Genomic DNA, 21,795 nt, shown 5'->3' with positions numbered 1-21,795 from the left:
TAGCTATATCATTCCAACCTCTGTTTTCATGATCACTTCACCTTCTCCTTTAATCAAATTTCCCTCTTCCTCCCTCTTATAAGGACACATATGATTACATTTAGGGCCCACCCAGATAACCCAAATTAACCCTTCCCCTATTAAGATTCATAACTTGATCACATCTGCAAAATCTCTTGTTATACTAAGTAACATTCAGAGATTTGGAGAATTAGGATATGGACATGCTTGGGAGAAGGGTCATTATAAAACTGTATTGTGGTAGCATCTATAAGTAGGGAAAGTTATATATATTGCATGTATATGTATAGTCTTTGTAACATGTTAGAATCAATTAAAACTAAAAAAAAAGGGAGATAGAAGTGATAGAATATTGAATAGGTTAAATAGACATGACCCAGTGCTTTATTTAGTCTTAAGTGTTCTAGTTACTATATGTCTAACTTGAGGGGACCTGGGAAGGAAATTCTAATAGGAGAAGATGACAGGCAGCAGTGACAACAGTGACAAAATATTAGAAAGTCCTTGAATATTCTTACAATACTGAGCACATTATAAAGTACCTCTCAGAAGGCACATTAACTGTAAAGAGTAAAGGAAATTTCTAAGTATTTTGTTGAAACTCTAAAATACATAAAATTTAATAGTACAATATGTTGTACTATAATTACTCAATTAATTTGTAAACTATCATTAAATATTCCCTTATTTTATAGAGTATGTTATGTTAGTAAAAAGAAAAATAGAACACTATTTATAGGATGCTTTTTAAGTTCATTCTTTATCTTTGTCTCCCAAAACTATTATTAAATATAGAGTTTTAAGTTGTTCAACTGTGAATTTTCCTACCATACATTCTTTTTGAGGAAATAGACCCTCATAAGAAGAAATGAATTACCAGGACAATATGTTTTTAAATATATTTCTGAGGATACACTAATAGGGAGAATAATGGGGCATGCAACTTAGTAGTTTCTCAAATGATTTTCCCCAGACACCTGCCTTGGAATGATCTGCTATGTATTAAAAATGCAGAATCTTGGGCTTCAAACCACTGTTTGTATTCATTTCCTAGAGCTGGTATAACAAAATGCCACAAAATGAGTGGCTTAAAATAACAGAATTATTCTCTTATAGTGTTGGATTTCAAAATCAAAGTGTTGGCAAGCTGGTTCCTTCTTGGAAGTTCAGAGGGAGAATCTGCTCTCTGCCTCTTCCCTAGCTTCTGTTGCCAATAATCCTTAGTGTTCCTTGGTTTACAGCTGAATAACTCCAGCCTCTGCCTCTGTCATTGCTTGGATATCTTCCCTCTGTGTGTGTGTACGTGTCTTCACATGGCGTTCTCCTATCTGTGTCCATATATTTCCTCTCCTCTTCTTATAAGGACTCCAGTCATACTGGATTAAGGACCCACTCTACTCCAGTAATACCTCATTTTATTTTACATCTTAATTACATTTACAAAGACCCTGTCTCCAAATAAGACCATGTTCATTAGGCACTAGATATTAGGACTTTAATACATCTTTTGGGAAGATACAATACAAGTCACAACACTATCTAAGCAAGAGTCTCTGGACACTGAAGTCCAGACTTCTGGATTTTTAATAATTAAAGACTGTTGCTTTAGAATTTCTCATCTATTGATCTAGCAGCAAGTCAGTTTAAAATGTTGCCATTTGCAATAAAACATTAAGCCTGCAGTAATCCTGGTTTTGGTAGTTGAGAGGCCCTCCATTCTTTCAGGATTTCCAGATTACAAAATAAGAGTGTCATTTCTGAAATTATAACTAACTGCTTATTACCCTCTTAATAAGAACACGGAGAATATTTTATAGCATTGCTAGTAATTAGATTTTGTGCTATTTCAAATATAATAAGAAACTCTTCTTTGCATTTTTTTTTGCAAAGAAGAGTGTATTAATATTTCTTTAGTAACTTAAAGAAGAAAATCTTATAAGTACAATTAAGATTTTCTATCTTCTGATTACTTAGAAAAACAATGACATCACTATATCCTAAACTACACACTATAAGTTTTGTACTGAGCTCTGTTTTACTAAAAAGTGTGGCAAGGTTTATTACTTTTCCAGTGAAGACTGGCTATGAGGCCCAATGGGCGATTCTCTTTTTTGGGAAATGTACATTTACCTAAGATAGTATGGGCTGGGCTTGGAGTACATAAATTAAAGTCAAAAATAAGGGACTGAGAGAAAGTAAGAACATTTTTAATCTTAGCAATATTTTCTTAAAACAAGGTAAACATTATAATCAAAATTCATTTTTCTATAATATACAGCTATTAGAGGTGATAATGATAATACTAATTGAATTGTAATTTTATAAAAGTCAACACTACTTATGATGTTATAAAAACTAAAATGCTTACTATTTTGTAGTTATTGTCACTGTCACCAGTAAAGCAGAAGAATATGTTAAGAAAACATTGTATTATTCTCCACTGGTGTTAAATACCCTTTATTCCCTACTCATCAATTCTTTGTCCTGATTAAATTCTGGACATGCAGTGACTCATCATAAACTTGGAGCATGTTGTCATTCAGAGGATTCAGTTATTGGCAATTAACTGTAGTTTCACTATTCTATTTTTCTAGATTCGTGTACAAAGAGGAGGATTTTTCAACTATCACTTTTCAGGAACATCAAAATCATAGATAAATGTAGAAATTTATATTCCTTTTATATTCTTTGTACAAAAAAATGTACTCCTCCTCACCAAATATTTGTCTCTTGAAACACTAACCTAAAATTCATATTTTGTGGATATTTTTATAAAGTATAGTCTGTTACTTATAAAGCCAATTTTAAAATGTTTTAATTATAAGAGTAAAGAAAAAAAAAGTGTTTAGAGGAGTCTCAAGCATAGAATTTTTTTAAAATCCATTTAAAATCTCACCAGATTATTTTTAAATTCCTCAACATCTAGACTCCTAGTAATAACCACTCTTATTTCTTCCATATCTATCCATGGTTTATGTGCTACTACACACTTAAAATTCACCACCTTGATAATGTGAATTTTTCTTCCGCCTTAAGAAGGCCCTTGTTATTTCTTCCTCCTATTCTTTTCCCCAAGAAGGATGTTTCATTAGTAACAGTTAAATATTGTATCTTTACACCACATAATATGTCTATATGTATATATATACTATATAATCTATTTTTAGTAGGACAGAATATAATTGTATAATAATAGCTAGCACAAATATAGCACTTGCTTTGAGCCAGGCATTCAGTGAAGACGGTACTATTATCAACCCCACATCCAAATGATAAAATTAAGGTCAAAGCATCTAGTAAAGGCCAAACATCTAGTAAATGGCCAAACATCTAGTAAATCATTTTCTTGGGAGTAAAACCCAAGTGATTTGGCTCTAGAGTGTGTTCCTCAGCATTATGCTGCATTGGGTATGTTTCAGTATATCATCAGGTTTTCCTACAAAAACCAACCACTTTCTGTTTATTTGGGGGGAAATCAAGGTGAAATGAAGAGCATAGACTTTGAAATTAGAGAGACATTGGGTTCAAATCCTGAATATGATTTTTAATAGCTCCAAACAATGGGAATATTATTCAACTTTCTGAACATCTGTATATTCAGCTGCAAAACAGGGATGGTTATACTTTATAAGGTGGTGGCAAAGATGAAATTAAACTATATAGATCAAGAGATAGAACCTGGCACTGTTTTGCCAATTACCTGAAATATTGCAGACACCTAAGATCAGTGAGGAGAGATGAATTATTCAATAAATTATGTTTGATCAATGTCCTAATCAATTAAGGATTTAAAAAAATCATACTATACCAAAACTTTTAGGTGGATTAAAAATGTCCATATAGTTTTTAAAATACTAGAAGTAAAAGACTAAGACAATGACAAGACCATAAACATAAAAAGGAAAAGAACAATCCATCCACTTAACTAGATAAAAACATAAAATGTTTGTTTATCAAAAGGCAAAATTTTTTAAATTACCTATAAGAGGGAAAGTTATACATAACACACTCAAGAGATAAAAATGTAATGTATTTAATTTGTGATGAGGTCTTTCAAATCCAAAAGGAAAAGACCAACTCCCAATTGAAAATAAAGAAAGCTCATGACTGACTAATTTACAAGAGAAGAAATTAAAATGATTCAGTCAACATATAAAAAGAGGCTCAATGTCAGCTAAAAAAAAATGTGAATTTAAAAGACCTCTTTTTCATATTTCAGATCACTGAAATTTAAAACCATAAATAATATCCAGTGTTGTAATGACCAGTGGAAAATATTCTTTATCAAGCATCGTTTAGGACAACTGTAAACTGACCTAGCATTTTTGAAAGATGATGTAGAAAAATACACCAGAATTTATCATATGCAACCTCACTTACACAGAAATCCCACTTCTAAGTATTTAGCCCAAGGAATCACAAAATGCTTTATGAACTAAGATTCACATTATGGCAATCTAATAATATAAAAACTAGAAAATAAATTAAATTACCATTAAAATGGCACTTGTTCAATAAATATTTTTATATGTATCTTTTTAAAAAATAAAGTAGAACTCTGCCATGGAAGATGCTCATAGTATATTAAGTAGAGACATAGATGGCTGAACAGTATTTAAATATATATGTTATGATACCATTTATATATGAAGATATGTGCTTCATTATATATCCATAAACAAAACTTACATATTCTTTTTACGTGTCTATTGTTTTAATTTCTAATGATGATACTTAGAAAAATAAATGTACTTCCATTTTGAAAAGTTAATTATGGGGCGCCTGCGTGGCTCAGTTGGTTAGGCGACTGCCTTCGGCTCAGGTCATGATCCTGGAGTCCCGGGATCGAGTCCCGCATCGGGCTCCCTGCTCAGCAGGGAGTCTGCTTCTCCCTCTGACCCTCCTCCCTCTCATGGTCTCTGTCTCTCATTCTCTCTCTCGAATAAATAAATAAAATCTTTAAAAAAAAAAAAAGAAAAGAAAAGTTAATTATGAATTTAGTTTCTCCCTTGTTTATGTTGGGTTTAAGTGTATATGTACAAATATTTTTAAGAAAAAATTATGAGTTTAAATGTAACTCAGATTCTGAGGAGTTAGTTAATATTTATCTCTTTACTGTTTATGTTTTGGTGTTAAAAGTTTATGTTGAAATATTTTAAGAAACTTCAAATACTTTCATTAACCTACTCTATAACTCCTTCCATGGGTGCCTAGGTGGCTCAGTCAGTTAAGCAGCTGACTCTTGATTTGGGCTCAGGTCAATATTTGAGGGTCCTGGGATGGAGCCCTGCATCTGGCTCCATGCTCAGCGTGGAGTCTGCTTGATATTCTCTCTCTCTCCCTCTGTCCCTTTCCCCACTCTCTCTCTCTCTCTCTCAAATAAATAAATAAATCTTTTTTAAAAATAAAAATAATAATAGTCCTTCCAACCAGAACTGCCATTTTGCTTGTGCTATAACCATACAAAGGAAGAGGCAGAAAATGTTCTAGCTTTTCATATCCTAGAGTTTCTCAATCTCAATCTCTTCAAATTGTAAAGTCTGCTTTGAAATTTTTGACTATATGTGTGCATTTTGTGGTGATTACATATGTGTGTGCTTCTGTATATCTTGTATGTGCAAAAGATGTTAAGAGAGGATATATGAAAAATGCAATACGTAGAGTGCATTTAAAATGAAGCAAATATTTAAGTTTTATCATTTGCAGATAGTAGTATGGATGATAAAAAGGCTTTAATCACATGATCGCAACCACTGTAGGCTCAATGTAAACATCAGCAGCATCGCCTCTAAAGTCAAGTTTATAGGGTAATTACATTTCTGAAATGCAGGATCCAATGTACTGTTAGACTAAAATTCAAATTTTGATCAATGGATTTCAGGCAAAAATTGTTTGTTCTAAGATGTTACAAATTTAAAAATAGGCTAATGCTTAGTTTTATACTAAAGCACCATAAAACTGTGTTTCTCCTAACTGCTTCATTTCTTCTCCAAACTGAAAAGTCAACTCTAAGTGTACAGAAAAAGAAAATATATTCATGGTCTGAAAAAGGGCTAAATCAGTCTAACAGGCATAACACTGAAAACTGAAAAAACATGTTAGATTTTTAGTTTATTGTTATCATTTACTTTTTTGGTTGCATGAAAAGTTTAGAAGTCTTAAAGAAGTATGGAATAGTTATATACTTTTTTCCTATCTTGCTTTTTTAACATTTAATTTCTTTCTGCATTTTCTTCTTCCCATTTGCCTTTTTATTGAGTTTACAAAAGATAAAAGAAGTAAATGAGGGTTTGTAAAATGATTAAATGGGTCAAAGAGGAATGTGTTTCTCTGATTCTTTTATTTTTTTTCTTTCGTTTTCTTGTTTTTAGAGTTAAATCTTATCTTTGAAAGGTAGGAGAACTATTGTTTTATTTTTGTTTTGTTTTATTTTGTTTTTTGAAGGAAGTAGGAGAAAAGGAGAAGCTAACCCTGACTTAGGGAAATAGTTATAAATTTGTGTTGAAGAAGATTCTATTTTACTTCTCTGAATAATCTATTTTGTCTGGGGCATGTACAAACATACATATAGTAATGTGGGGTAAGAAGCCTAAGTATTAGAAAAAAAGAAGAACAAGCTTTCTGTCAGAAATCAGAAAGGTATAAGACCATGGAAATAATCCAGGCTAAATAAAAAGATAAATATCATTCAATGAGAACATGCATATTTTGATATATAATAAGATTTTATATTTCTTGATTTTATGTAGAACCGAAGAATGAGTTTACCCAAAACAAACAAACAAACAAAAACTCATGTTGCAATTGATCTTTTCTCTGGAAAGTATTTTAAGGGTCCAAAACAGCTAACATGTGATTTCCTCACAAATTATATTTTATGAATACCGCTATCCTGAGCTGCCTTAAACACTTTCTGGAACAAGGTGGGGTACTCATAAATAAATTAATTCACTATTTAACTTAGTAAACTTAAATTGCATAGGGCTCTTAAGAGTTCATATTTTTTAAAAATGTCCTTTACTATTCACTCACACACGTACAAAATGAACTCAATCACTATGTATATATGCTTATTCCCATGGTAAGACCAAACAAATAAGAAGACATCTCAACAGCAAATTGTTTCTTAGGGTTTGATTTTTAAAAGGACTGATTCACCATGACCACAATAAGTATATGTATTTGTAACAGATAACTTAAATTCGGAGTCTTTTTATTTGATATTTATCATAAGTCAAACACATATGCTTAGCAGTGGCACTTGTAGATGGAGAAGAAAATAGTACTTAGTAGAACAGAAGAGTTAAATATTATTTGTTGAAATATCAAAGTATAAGCTAGGAAGGGCATAGCTATGTACCCATGAAAACATCATTTGTTTCTGAGCAACAAAGAAATGATGGAATGAATCGGTAAGTGGCAAAATAAATAAAGAAACCACAAAATGCCTACAAAAATGCATTCATGAAATGAACTTTCTTCTTGAATAGCAAACTTCTTGAACAGCATTTTTTACACATTTCAGAGCACATCTGCATTTTTTTCCACCACCCCCCAAATGACACTCTGTTATCCTATGTTATTCACTGAAACCAAAAAGCAAACAGAAAATTCAATAGGGTGAATTGCCACAAACTGACCCAGGATGCTTATTACATATTTAGATTCCCAGGTTCCACTTACACTTATTGAACCTTAGTCTCTACAGGAAGTTTCTTGCAAGTGGGCAAGATTTGCAAGCATGCAGTATGTTATAAAAACATGCAATAAGTTGTAAAAATTCACCCATGCTGATTAACGGCCCCCCTTCTAAGAGATGAGAAAAAGAGGGAACAGGTCTGACTCAGTTATGTTTAACTGTTTGGTCCAGTGTAGAATGGGAGAAAATGTTCCAAGTTTCTGTTTTAATGTCTGAATAATGTACTTACTACAGTTTTCAGCTTTCCTATTGTCCCGGATCACTATTCTTTGGTTGATAGTGCTGAAGAGTGTTGTCCAATTAATGGTATGATAATAACAGAGGTTGCTGTTGTCAGTAATATAGATGTTTCCTGCACTGATTTCCTTCAGAGATTGGAATTGTAGAGAAGTGATGCCCTGTTGCTTAAGGATAAGCAAGGAGAGGCCACTAAAGAGAAGGAAGGGAGGAAAATGGAACAATATTTAATATGTATATATTAATAAATATTTTCTGGCACATATTCTTGAAGTAAAATAAGGATGTCACATCTTACTCCAAAAGAATGCTAATAGAGCATAAAAAAAGGACTGAGTCAGTAAATTGTGATCTGAATATTATTTCTCTACATGCTATATATACTGAGTTTAAAAAGGAATCATTTGACCCCCAAAAAGAAAATGTTCATTTTTAGAAGTATAAATATTAATGATATCTCCATTTCTGTGTACATATTTACCACTGACATATCCGCTCACTATTTTTCCCACTATCCCCCAAGTCTCGAGTTCTTTAAGGATGAAATTCTGTTTTAAATAATTAGGGGAATCTGGCTGGCTCAGTTGGAGGAGCATGAGGCTCTTGATCCCGGGGTCATGAGTATGAGCCCCACATTGAGTGCAAAGATTACTTAAATAAATAAAACTTTAAAAAGCTAAATAATTCACAGTGCTCACCATAGCACATACCCTCCCCAATGTCTATCACCCAGCCACCCCAATGAATCATGGAACACTACATCAAAAACTAATGATGTAATGTATGGTGATTAACATAACATAATAAAATAAAATTTTAAAAAAGCTAAATAATTAATAAATGTTTATGGAATGATTATTCATCTACCTAAAGTAAGACAGTAATTCTACTCTATTTAATAAATTTAGACATGCTTTCAGAGGGTAAATATTACAGAGAATGACTACAGATATTTAGCTTTAATTTATACCTCAGAAACCAAAGTGTAACTGTAATAGTTGAAGAATGTATAAGTAAAGATAGGAGACATTAAAATTAAAGAGAAGAATGAAATTAAGCTAAAAGTTAAGAAAAAAATACTCAGAAGGCTTGGACAACTGGGGAAAGCACCTCTAAAAGTTAAATAACAACTATACTGTGGAAACAAATTATCATTCCAAGGAAATTGTTTTTATTTTAACATAGTCTACATTTTGTAATTAAATTCCTTTTCTATTCTCTAAAGAATCATCTGTTTCACACATTTCAATCAACTAATGAACAATATTTTACATTTTGGAGATCAAAGCTGTCCCCTTTTATTTATAAATCTAAATATACTTTGCTGCCAACACTCAGAATTTTTTCCATGTGCTGTGTGTGTGTATATATATATATATACACACACAGATATATATATAAATACTCATATATATATATATACACACACATATACCTAAATATATACTTATATACATACATATTAAAACTCTCTATAAAACTCAGTACATGTGTATTCAACTGAGATGTAATTCGTTCTCTGAAATCTGTGTTCCCATCATAACCATCTTGAGTTTATTACAATGTGAACATAATAATGCTTGACAGATTTTTAACATTTGATGCAATGGATAGTAAAATTTGGTTGCATGTAGAACTTGACACACTGTATCTCTCAACTATGCCTTTTTATTAAGAACTTTTCCCCTTTACAGTTTAAAACCTCTTACAGATATACCTGTTTTAATCACAAAATTCAGTGGACTTTCTGTGAAATATTGTTATGGAATATTTGATGACGATATTGATTTAGGTATCTTTCAGATTTAAGTAGAAAAAATGAAATCTAAATCCTTTATGTAAATCAACTTTTAGCTGTTCATAAATAAGAATCTCATACAGATGAAATCTAAAATAAAATAAAGCAGTGGCTTAATAAATATTAACTCACACATTTTTATTATGTGAATTAAAATTTGATATTAGACTTTTAGTGTGCTTCCGAGCCCTGATTTTTCTGCCCACTGTCAGCCAGCATTTAACGTAGAGCAGTAGACCAAGTCCTGAAATATCAGCCCCATCATGCGTGGTTCAAATGATGGCACCAGAGACAAGAACCTTCTGGTAAAACAGCATTTGTATCCCACACACCTAAGCCATTATCAAGTCATCCCAAGTTAGTTGTTAGTTATGATAACATTATGTTCAAAAACAAAGGTTTGATTTTATGCACTCCATACATGCAAAACACTAAAGCTGCTTTAAGTGAGAGGCAGTTGAAAAATCAAACTGTTTATTCTGCATACTTTACTTATTTATTTATTTTTGTATCCTGCCTGCTTTAAAGCACAACCAGCGGTATGTTTCATTGGGCTTACCTTTGGAATAAAAAGTGGAAACCCAATATTTCTTGAATTATTGAAGCTGAAGCTTTGAGATATGTACACATGACACTAGTCTTGAAATCTGGAAGACCTGCATCTCTGAACATATATACCTACCTATAGAGTACTCTTCCACCGATGGTCACCAGGTTAGAAAAAACACTGAAGTCGGTCATGTTTGGGGGCCATGACTGTATGTTCAAGAAACCTAAAAAAGACAAGGGCAGTAAAAACACTCAGAATATCATTACCTTAGTAACTGTGTTTAATGCTGAGTATCCTTGAAATATGATGAAAATGTCTTGGAAGATAGGAGGTAAAAAAAAGACACTGAATATTCCTATTTCGAGTCATTCTATTCTGTCTCAGAGTTCTTCTTCCAAGATTGAGTGTCTCACCCAAAGTTCCTGGGGCACAATACTCAATAGATAATACCAAAGTAATGAACACCAAAAATCTAGGTTTCTCAGACACACAGAACCTTAGAACCATATATGTAAAAATAATTAAATGATCCTTACTTAGTTTGATTCATTCTTCTAAAATCAAAACTACTTAGTCTAATTACATAAAGAGAAAAATATAGCTTTAATTTTTCTGGAAATCCTTTACTACTGTATCTCTACACTTATGACATCATTTGTCTGCCTTGCAGCCTAATGCATTCATATATATACCTAAACTTTCTCATTTGATTTTTCATTCTTCAATAGCAAATCCATATCCAAGTCATGTCTATGAGACCCTTATCAGCCACTATATAACAGCCCTGAACATATTAGGTGCTCAATAAATATGTGCCAAATGAGCGTCACATGTTATCCGTGCTCAACAGTACTTCTTGTGAAAAAGTACATAGAAAAACATGGATCAAAAGATCAGTTGACACAAAAACAAAAACATAAAAATGTTAACGATATTTTATTTTATAAATTCCATGGGCTTTCAAAATGTGCACAAATGCTAAGGAATAAAGACACCCATCATTTAAAATGACATGCATTTTTAAAACTAGAATTTGCTTTGAAAATAAGTTGCTGATTTCAATATTATGTAATATTTTCAGGAAAACACTAAAATTCACATAGTTCATAGGACAAAAAACGCACTTAAAAAAATTACCTGTTATCTCTCGAACTGTCCGGAAGACATTCAGTTTCTCTGGGTCTATGGCTTCAATTGCATTGTAAGGGTCCCTAGAGAATCAAGAAGAGATGCAGCCAAGTTTTAAATCAGATAAAGTGAAAACATAAGACATGTTACTATAGTTAGTTCATTCAAATTGAATTTTAAGTAGCAATGGAAAGATTAGCAATGCCTTGTCCGAAGTTTGTTATGCTACATGTGAAGGAGAATTAAAAGGTGCTTTGAGGACATTTATGATGATATCAAATATGACTTCTTTGAAGGCTATTCTAATTCTAGAGGAATGGTCCAGTTTGACTATCCTAAAGAAACCTACAAACATGACAAGTCTATTTACAAATAATTTTATTTTATTTTGCCTTAAAATTTTTTTCTTTTTTTCTTTTTTTTTAAGATTTTATTTATTTATTTGACAGAGAGAGACACAGCGAGAGAGGGAACACAAGCGGGAGAGTGGGAGAGGGAGAAGCAGGCTTCCCGTGGAGTGGGGAGCCTGATGTGGGGCTCGATCCCAGGACCCTGGGATCATGACCTGAGCCGAAGGCAGGCGCTTAACAACTGAGCCACCCAGGCGCCCCAAATTTTTTTTCTTAATTGGGAAAAGTATACACTGCAAATAATTATGGTGAGAACAATTGCCTTTTGGGCTCCTCAAAGCATCCTGAAGTGCTAATAACACCTACAATTTCATAAGGTGGATAAAAACAAGCACATGAAATCATTTTTTCTTTTTTGCTATATCCTTACATTTATTAGTAAATTCTCATAACATTGTATGAAAGTTACTCTTCATAAGGATTATTTAGAGCAATCTTGTTCCTATCTGGTTTATTTATATTTGCTTTTATAGTGCAGGAAATATTCTTCCATCTTTATGAATCATACTAACATCTGAAACAAAATTTATAACAAACTTAATATCCAAAAGGTGTAATTTTTGGAGATTTAAAAAAATGTCATCTCCTAATGCATAAATATATTTTTGTAATTAATGTTATTGATATATAGATGCCCTATCTTCTCAAAAATGAACGTAAAGTACCTTTTAAAATTAAATATTTATTGGATTGTTTCAGAAGTTTTCTTCTTAGGAAGATACCTTTCATGTATAATATACTGACCATACCAAATAACTGCATACTTGCAAATAATACCAAACATTTCTCCGTAATCCAAGCAATATTTTCAGCTATTTTAAGGAATACCTTTCTTTTCTTTTAAGTTTTATTACTTTGAAAGATGACCTGTGCTATCCTGGGCAAATAGAGACCTCATATCAATATATACCCTATAGAGAAAAATTAAATACTATTCATTGACCACTTCTCCAAGAGAGAGCAAACCTAAGAACAATGAACTTGGGGTTTTTTTTAGAAGCATGTATCCATCCGTAGCAATCACCTGAGCTGTATTATTGCTGTGGACATCTGTTGTTTTACATCTTTGAGAACCTTCTTTTTCACTTGGGGAGTAAACAATAGGATACAGTGATTCATTAGATGTGGCCTTAATAGGGCTATCAATCAAGGTGTTCCACAGCCCCCTGACAAACAGAAAGGCATAAGGCCTATCTTCTAGGAATTTGAGTCTGAACCCATTGGCATTAATTCATCCTTGCTTTAGAACCTTGAAAACACTATTAGTTCCAACAACCTTAATCTTTGGAACTCCATTTTACTGGCTCTCTCAACTTGGTTTATCCGCATATGCTTCTATACAGTGAACCATCCTGTATCTTAAAAAATACAAAAAACAAAAAACAAAACAAAACAACAACAAAAACTCTGCTTGATTAAATACTGTTTCAATCTATGAAGTATAATCGATACAATGTACCACTAGTTTAACAGGGAGTGTTTTAGAAGGCTTGGAGAAACACTATAAATGAGTTTCCCCATAAGTCACATATAATTAAGATTTTCCTCAAAGTGATATGAATGTCTCTCAAAAGCTTAAAGTCCAAATTAAATGTTCTGGCAAACTTGCTCTATTTATAACTGATACATTGAATGAAATACTATGCTTTTGATGAACATGAAGCCAAGAAATTAAGTTCACCATGCGGGAAAAATCTTGTTGTTATCATTTTTTAATGTGCAAAGACTTTTGTATGCAGAGAAAATATCAGCTCTGCAGTAGTAGAATGAACTTTCAACATTTGTTGTTTGATGAAAAGCAGTGTATAGAACAGCTCTGGTCATATAATCAAATATCTTGGCTTTATTGAGAAACACTCACAATTCAGGGCAAGCACACAATAATAGGGTCAGTCTAAACCTTTACTGAGAACACTTCCAAGTCGTCAGGAATGAAATGAATTCTGGACTGTTCATATGAAGCCCAATGGACCACAGAAATTTTATATACTTAATTTTAGAGATTCAGGACTCTCATAAAATAAGTTGACAGAATCCTACTTACCAACTTCAAAGTACCTGCAGGGAGTTGCATTCTATAGCCACTTGAAATCCATAGTACTTTAAAATTGAGAACTTCCCTAGCTAAATACAGAGCCATGTGAAAGAACTTTATGTCCACCCTGTCATTGTGTTTGGTGATCCAAAATAAAGCTCAGGATAGAGAGAAACTTTTTATAATTCCATTGAAATCGCTTTATTTTTCACCAAACCCATTATCTCTTTTCCATTGTATATCATCATTACACTCTCTTATCTAAGCACTTTCTTGTCTGTGTCTCACTGCGACACAGCATGAACATGCTTATTGGGTGAGCATTTTGTTACTCTAAGTACACGCACATGACCATTATCAAACATGAGAAGAGATGAAAGGTGAACATTCCTATGAATAACCCTGAACACAGGTTTGCCTGTGGTTCCCATTCTAAATAAAGAACTAAGAGTGCCTTCTGGCAATGACACCATTGTGCTATAAACTCAACATGACAATTAACTTTGTTGAGTTCTTTTATATACTAAAATTGTAATTGACAAATTTACAGTAAGTTTATTTTTTTGCAGAAACTTGTTTTTGAAAAGTATAATCTCATCTAATTATGAATTTTACCTATTAGCTTAAAGAAATACCTTAGCTATTTTACTCAAACCATACATCCTATTAAAAAATAGTAGAAGATCGAGGATAATAGGAATTAAGTGAAGTAAAACATGTCTTTAATTTACTAGAAGTTTTTTGCTTATAATACTTCATGCTACTCACATTTAAAATCTCTCTCCATACATGCATGAATTGTATACATGAAAACACATAATGCCTATGCATTTATAAGATGTCTTAGACTTACTGAATTAACTTTTTATCAAAACTTTCCTAAGATCAAGAGAAAGGCTTCAGAATATATATTTTATACTGGCATAAAATTGGGAATGAGAAATACCATATATAACATATATATTTGTCCTGGAAAATGCCTTATATATTATGGTTGAGACACAATAACATTAATTATAATGTTAGTATTAAAATATTCCAAGTTAGGTGCTATGATTAAGAAGAAATAATAATCTTCTGGACTAAGGAAGGAGTATGACTTATCATAAAGGAAATATTGCCATAAAAATAACTTTGCCTTTATTTGGTTTTCAGTAGTCTACAAAATAATACCTGTTAGACTGCATGTTGTGCTATAACTAGATATAGTCATTGAGATTTTTCTTTAGCACTTCCTCCTCCTTCTTTGCTTTTTTTTATTCGCTCTCTCCCTTTTTTCTCTCCCTCCTTTTTTCCCCCTGCCTCTTTTTTTTTTTTTGTACCATTTATTAATGTTTTACAATATGCCAGGTACTTGGCTGAGCACTTAAAAATTATTTTTGTTTTTAATCCCTATAATAATCACAGAAGGTAGATATTTATTATAAACCCAATTCTTAACTTTACACTGGAAGAAACTGAGCATTTGACATGTAATGGAAATTGTCTATGTCAGAGCCTCAAATCAAACTCTAGTATAGTTTGGATCAAATTACTGAAGTAGGAACTTTAACTCTTACTTTCTGAGCTCATGTTTAAGAGAGGCTTTGTTTACCTTTCTGTTTCTAATCATCTGAGTCAATTTTCTATAATTCATTGCCACCTGGATGAATTGGCAAGGTTGTTTTCCTTGAAAGTCTGGATTAATCTAATACTTTGTAATGATTCTTCTCATAAATTTGTGAAAATATGGTATCTATTGTGCAATGTATTATTATATCTTGACATATCTGCTTCCCTTTTTTGCATTTATTTATTGATATTTCCTCTATTCTGGACATTAGGTGATTCAGAATATGTAAAACCATTTTACAATTAGTATAAATCCTGACTTTTGATAAATATGCTCCATAAGGAACCAAGACTAAAATAAGAATTCTGAACTGCACTCTTGATCGTCTTTGTCAAACTTCCCCACCCATGGTTTACCTACAAGATTAACCATCAGTGGGTTGCTTTTGTTGGTTCATAATCCTTCTACTATCACAGAATTCTTGCAGTGGTTCTCAATGGGGGCAGTATTACCCCACTAAGGGGAAGCTGGGATATTTGCAGAGGCATGTCTGTTGTAACAGAGATTGGGGGACATTATAGGCTTTTAGTAATAACCCCAAGCCAAGAAAATTAAATGTCTTTCCCAGCAAAGGTTTGCCTCATGTCTTGAACAACCTTAAATGTTCCATCCAATTAAGGACCCATGTGCACAAACTTCATAGTTGATCATACCATGACTGTGTGTAATTCTGCAGTCAGGTTGCCTCTATTTGAATGATTTATTTCTGTCTTCTTCTTGTCATATAACAATATGTCTGTTACTTATTTCCTATTCCAGTGGTCAGCCATTCCTCTACTCTTTATTTCCCCATACTTCTTGCACAGAATAACTTCTAATCTTACGTCTCACAAATCCAAACTTTCATTATAAGTAGGTAGAAGCTGAGCATTTTCCTATCAATACATATTTTATTATCCATTAATTTTCTTGTATTTTTTCTTTAAGTTATAAGTAGAGAATTAGAATCACATTATAAAATTATGTATATAGGTAGGCTATATTACCTATGATTTTTATTTCATAATTCAAAAGGAAGTATGAATACACAACTTATAAAAGATGGATGTTGGGTCTGATTAGAATGAAAACAACTTCTCTAATGCAATTTATGAGACTATGTTTTCAAACCTTTCCCCACACTGATGGACTTGAGGCCAATTCATTTCTTATACCCATGTGGAAGCAGGCAATGTGAATTAAGTGGGTATGTCTTCCTATTTCTCAGAAGATGCTGTTAACATGATATGATCTTTCATTCATGGTGGTATTTGGTTTTGAAAATAGTTACAGTGTGGATATATTGTTTTAGTAAATGTCATATATGCATTCGATTATATAGATGCACCTAATGTTGACCCAGGTCCCTACCATTTGGGGCCAAGGAGGTGAGAACAGCAATGCAAATAGATTTAGAGGGTTAGTAGTGACTCTGGTAAATTTGGTTGTCCTATCTCAAAATGGCTAGAAGTTCCTGGCTCCAAAAGATTGTTGCCATGTAGGCGTATGTGCTAAGGGTAACCAAATCTACATATTTTTAAAGAGAAGTTAGACATCTTGACCATATATTTATTTTTTAAGCACTGCTTGGGCGGAATAAAACAGATCTGGGGCAGAAAGTGTGTACACACCATTATAGTATCTGGCATGAACCCCTATTAAAAGCTACATTTTAAAGTAAAGAAATGCTTTATGCAATAAGACCTACTGTAATTTATTTGCATGGAAAGAAACACTTTGTTCTATTTCTCTTGCTGTTCCTATTTGGACATATTTATTCATAATGTGTTAAATTATTTTGCTTCTAGAAATGATGTGATATATGTTTCGAGTTAGGATTTTGAATTGAAATATGTGAGTAATATTCTTTATCTGTAGCCTGTAGCACTAATATTTAGGGATTAAGAGTAATATAGATAAACAGATAAAATATAAAGTAAAAATATAGACATTTTTATTACAATTGAAAGAATACGAACTTGGCTGTTTTCCCAGTTAAAACCAGCAGGTGGTTCTGTAATGAAGGAACCCAGAAAATGTTACAATTTTTATTGCTAATATGAAATTCATTTATTAGATCTCCTATATTAGTACTAATTTCCTAACCTAACTAAAAGAGGAAAAGATAGATACATCAGGCCAAAGAAAATTTCTGAAAGCTCAAGAGAATTTCAACTTACTGATTTGTTCTCTACGAGATACATTTTAAAAGGAATATTAATTTATGTTTTCCTGAACTAATCAGTTAGGAATTTGAATCAAATTCCTCACTTCACATTGACACGGTTTCCCTAAACATATCTAAAAATATGTCAAGCTTTCTGAAATCTGTGGATTTGAGGATATCCCACAAATACATTTTAGTTTATATATGAATTTATATTGTCACATCTAAGTAGTCACTAAACCCATAGTCTATGTATCTCAAAACTGTGGTTTTTATTATCATTGCTGGTAAAATCTGCCATTTGATTTTGTTGGAGAAGAGCGTTAACGAAGGGCAGAACTCATCTAGGTCAAAAGGAATCAGACAGACACAGCTAAAGAATCTCTTAAGCTTTGTCTATACTTCGTAAAATAATTTTCTACAAAAATTTCATACTGACCCATGAATACCGGTGACAAGGAAGATCAAATTCCCATTGATTTTGGTGCAGTTTATGAATTTGTCAATGTTACTGGAATCCACAGTCTGAGCTGACATCAGTGATCCTGTGCCAATACCGTCACAAGCTGTAGAAATAAGACTCCAAGTCAGGGTGTTGAGAAACTTCTTTTCCAGTCAATAAATTATTGCATTTTTATTATAAAATAATAGTATTTTTTCATTATAAAAATGAAAAGAATTCATCATAAGAAATGAACAGTTTTCTAACAAATAAAATAATACTTTATTCGTGCAACATTAACTGCTGGGCCTGCTTTAAAATATTTTCCCTGCATGATCGCCTAGTGACCATGACGCATAAAAATCATATCTTATACCAAGTCCCAGGATACCCACACAACACATACGTAACTAAAACAAAACTTACAACAATCAGTACTTACCTTTGCCACATAAAATCGACTATTTTCTCATCCACCCTAAAATATCATTTTCAAGACTTTTAAATCCCGGTCACTTGAGTAAAATCATTTCATAGCCTAATGATGGTCTACAAACTATGGTTTTAAAAACATTGTTCTGGGTGCCTGGGTGGCTCAGTTGGTTAAGCGACTGTCTTCGGCTCAGGTCATGATCCTGGAGTCCCGGGATCGAGACCCATGTCGGGCTCCCTGCTCAGCAGGGAGTCTGCCTCTCTCTCTGACCCTCCCCCCTCTCATGCTCTCTATCTCATTCTCTCTCTCAAATAAATAAATAAATAAAATCTTAAAAAAAAAAAACACATTGTTCTAATTAAGAATATATATTAAACAAACTACTAATGATGTGAGTTGTAACCAGAATCAAGAGCCATTTAAGTATAAATACTTTTTTTTTTTTTTAAGATTTTATTTATTTATTTGAGCAGGGCAGGGGGTGGGGTGGGTAGGTTAGGCAGCATGAGCCGGAGGGGGGGGCGGTCAGAGGGAGAGGAAGAGGGAGAAGCAGACTCCCTTCTGAGCACAGAGTCCAATGTAGGGCTTGATCCCAGGACTCCTGAGATCATGACCTGAGCCTAAGGCAGACGCTTAACCAACTGAGCCACCCAGGAGCCCTCATACTTAAATTCTTAAATTGAGTATTACCTGTACTTTTTGAAGGCTCTACTCAAAAATAAAACAAGGCAAATAAAATGTGTGGGGGTGGAGGGGAGAGAGAGAAAGAGGAAAGAGAAAGAGAATGTAGTCTAAAAATAAGTCTGAAGTTTGCCCTTTTTAAAGGCAACCTTTGATACTTTGGAAGGCTTAATATCATTCAGAAAATTTGGATTGTACTTTCATCCTGCTTAATTTAAGTTTCGTTTGGGTGAGGAATTTGAGCACCACAGCTAGAAGGGATTTCTTTCTCTACTAAAATTCTAAAATAGGAATTATCTGCAAAATTTATTTAATACTGACAGTAAATTTCCTTGTCATTTTATATATCTAATCTTTCAAAATAGTTTCGAAGACCTGGAGGGTAAATATCATATTTGTCTCTTTGCACCTTCATATGCATAGCAGATCATTTAGTATAGGGTGGCAAGCAATTAATATGGGTTCTTAATGCTAAAATAATCATGCAATCTCTTGTTATATGCATACCTTCTAAGATTTGCTGCATATAGAATAAAATGTAACTTTTTTTCTGAATTTCTATCAAAGTTAACTCCCAGTTTAACCTGGATCATTTAGTATACATCATTCAAAATCAATAATACACACTGCTAAGACAGTTGATACTTTGGGGAACTATTCAAAGTTATGGAAAAGTATGTGTGTGTTCAGAGAGATGAACTCTGCCAGTCCATTAAAAAGTAAATGGAAAAACCTTGGAGTAGGTCCCTGTTCTAGCCAAAATAATTTCAACTATCACTCACCTTTTGGGCAAATATCCGTGCAAGGTTTACACATTTTAATCCCATTTTCTTCTACTTCCATCTTGGAACTAGGGCAGGCACGCACACAAGAACTGGAATCCACCACAAAGTTATCTGATTTGAAAAAAAAAGGTGAAATTAGCAATGTTGATGGTCAGCAAACAATGGGCTTGACAATGATTAGCATCATTGATAGTATACATGTCTGTCTCTTTCCCTAAAACAACTCTGTTTAAATATCTCAACCTGAAATAGAATCTACGAACATCCACATCTAATCCAAGGGCAGCGTGTGTTAACAACAGTTAGTCCCTGCTTGACTATAGCTCCGCATCCTGAATTGCCCCCAAGATAGAGTGAATTTCTTTTATAGACTTAGGAAACTATATGACATTTAGTTTGTGTTTTTCAATAGTTCCACTTCATTTCATGTCATGATGCAAGTCTGAAGTCTAAAAATACTTCAAGTTACACGAAGCACAAATGAAGCTGACGTTGAATTGCCTTGGATCCAGAGAGGCACTTCATATCCAGGAGGAAATGTTTAAAATGTGTTCTATCTTTCAGTGGAAAGCCATAGAAACTGTTCCATAGTTTTATACGAAGAAACAAAATGGAATTTGAAAGGCAGCACTTTAGGAAAGGTATGCTACATAAATCAGGAATGTCTGATTACCTGATACGTTGGTGAAATATTTATGGCTCCAGTGATCTGAAATATGCCAGGACATTGCCTGCCCCCCCAAAAAGAACCCAGATAATTGTGTCTAGAGCCTCTCACAGTAAAGGGAAAACACAATGCCTGCTAGGCCACTTTATATATATATAATTAAGATTTTTTTTTTAATTTACTTATTCAACAGAGAGAGATAGTAAGAGAGGGAACACAAGCACAGAGGAGTTGGAAAAGGAGAAGCAGGCTCCCCACTGAGCAGGGAGCCTGACATGGGCCTCGATCCCAGGACACCAGGATTATGACCTGAGCCGAAGGCAGACACCCATCGACTGAGCCACCCAGGCACCGCAAGGCCACTTTATATTTTAAAGGCAGTATCTTCCCTGTCAGGGCATACTGCTTCTGGCCTAATATTCAGTGGTATGGAAGGCTTCTGGCCTTGAAGGGGTCTCAGATCAGGAAAGGCATATGGTACAGAGATGTAAGTCTGGGATGTAAGTATTTCTGCTACTTGGGTCACAAAATCCAAGAGGTGGGGCGCTTGGGTGGCTCAGTTGGTTAAGCTTCCAACTCTTGGTTTTGCCTCAGGTCATGATCTTGGGGTCCTGGGATCCAGCCCTGAGTCGGGCTCCCATGCTCAGAGTGGAGTCTGTTTGAGATTTTTTCCCCTCACTCTCCCTCCCTCTCTGCTCCTCCGCGCTCACACTCTCTTTCTCTCTCTTAAACAAACAAACAAACCCAAGAGGCTATATGATCTTAGGAGTGTCTATGGTAGGAAATATGCCATATGGAGTTATGGCAAGTCCCAGCTGGAAAATCATATCAGAGACCTCTAGGATTCTAGAGCTAATCCATGCCATCTGCAGCATAGAATTATACACCTTTTAATAAACAGCTCCTTAGATGTTTCTGGGTCCTGATAGAGACAGAGCACCTAACCATGGGTCATTGATTGATCTTATAGTCAGAACTGCCCAGCATACATCAGGTTTTATTTGAACCATGATGTCATAATGTTGGGCAGGTCCAACAGGAATCCACTGTTAAGATGGAAGCAATGCATTTAAGACTGGATATGAGTCTAGGCAGAGGCACAAGTAAACTGTGTAAGCAGATAGCCCAGCCTCCTTGTGCTGGTACCTCTC

The 21,795-nt window shown here is 33.6% G+C and overlaps 1 protein-coding gene across 1 annotated transcript in view; it reads right to left on the bottom strand.

Moving 5' to 3' along the window:
* The window catches only part of ERBB4 (erb-b2 receptor tyrosine kinase 4), a 1,078,432-nt gene that overhangs the window by 265,142 nt on the left and 791,495 nt on the right, over window positions 1-21,795 (bottom strand). Inside the window, exons 8-12 of the mRNA XM_035007223.1 lie at window positions 19,975-20,088; window positions 18,076-18,202; window positions 11,443-11,516; window positions 10,438-10,528; window positions 7,950-8,149 (exon numbers count right to left, since the gene is read on the bottom strand). Coding sequence (XP_034863114.1) covers window positions 7,950-8,149; window positions 10,438-10,528; window positions 11,443-11,516; window positions 18,076-18,202; window positions 19,975-20,088 — 606 coding nt within the window. The remainder of the gene's footprint in view (window positions 1-7,949; window positions 8,150-10,437; window positions 10,529-11,442; window positions 11,517-18,075; window positions 18,203-19,974; window positions 20,089-21,795) is intronic.

Source organism: Mirounga leonina, unplaced genomic scaffold, assembly GCF_011800145.1.
Source record: "Mirounga leonina isolate KUSES-001 unplaced genomic scaffold, KU_Mleo_1.0 Mir_151, whole genome shotgun sequence".
Classification (NCBI taxonomy): domain Eukaryota; kingdom Metazoa; phylum Chordata; class Mammalia; order Carnivora; family Phocidae; genus Mirounga; species Mirounga leonina.
This window is presented reverse-complemented; position numbering and strand designations above follow the sequence as displayed.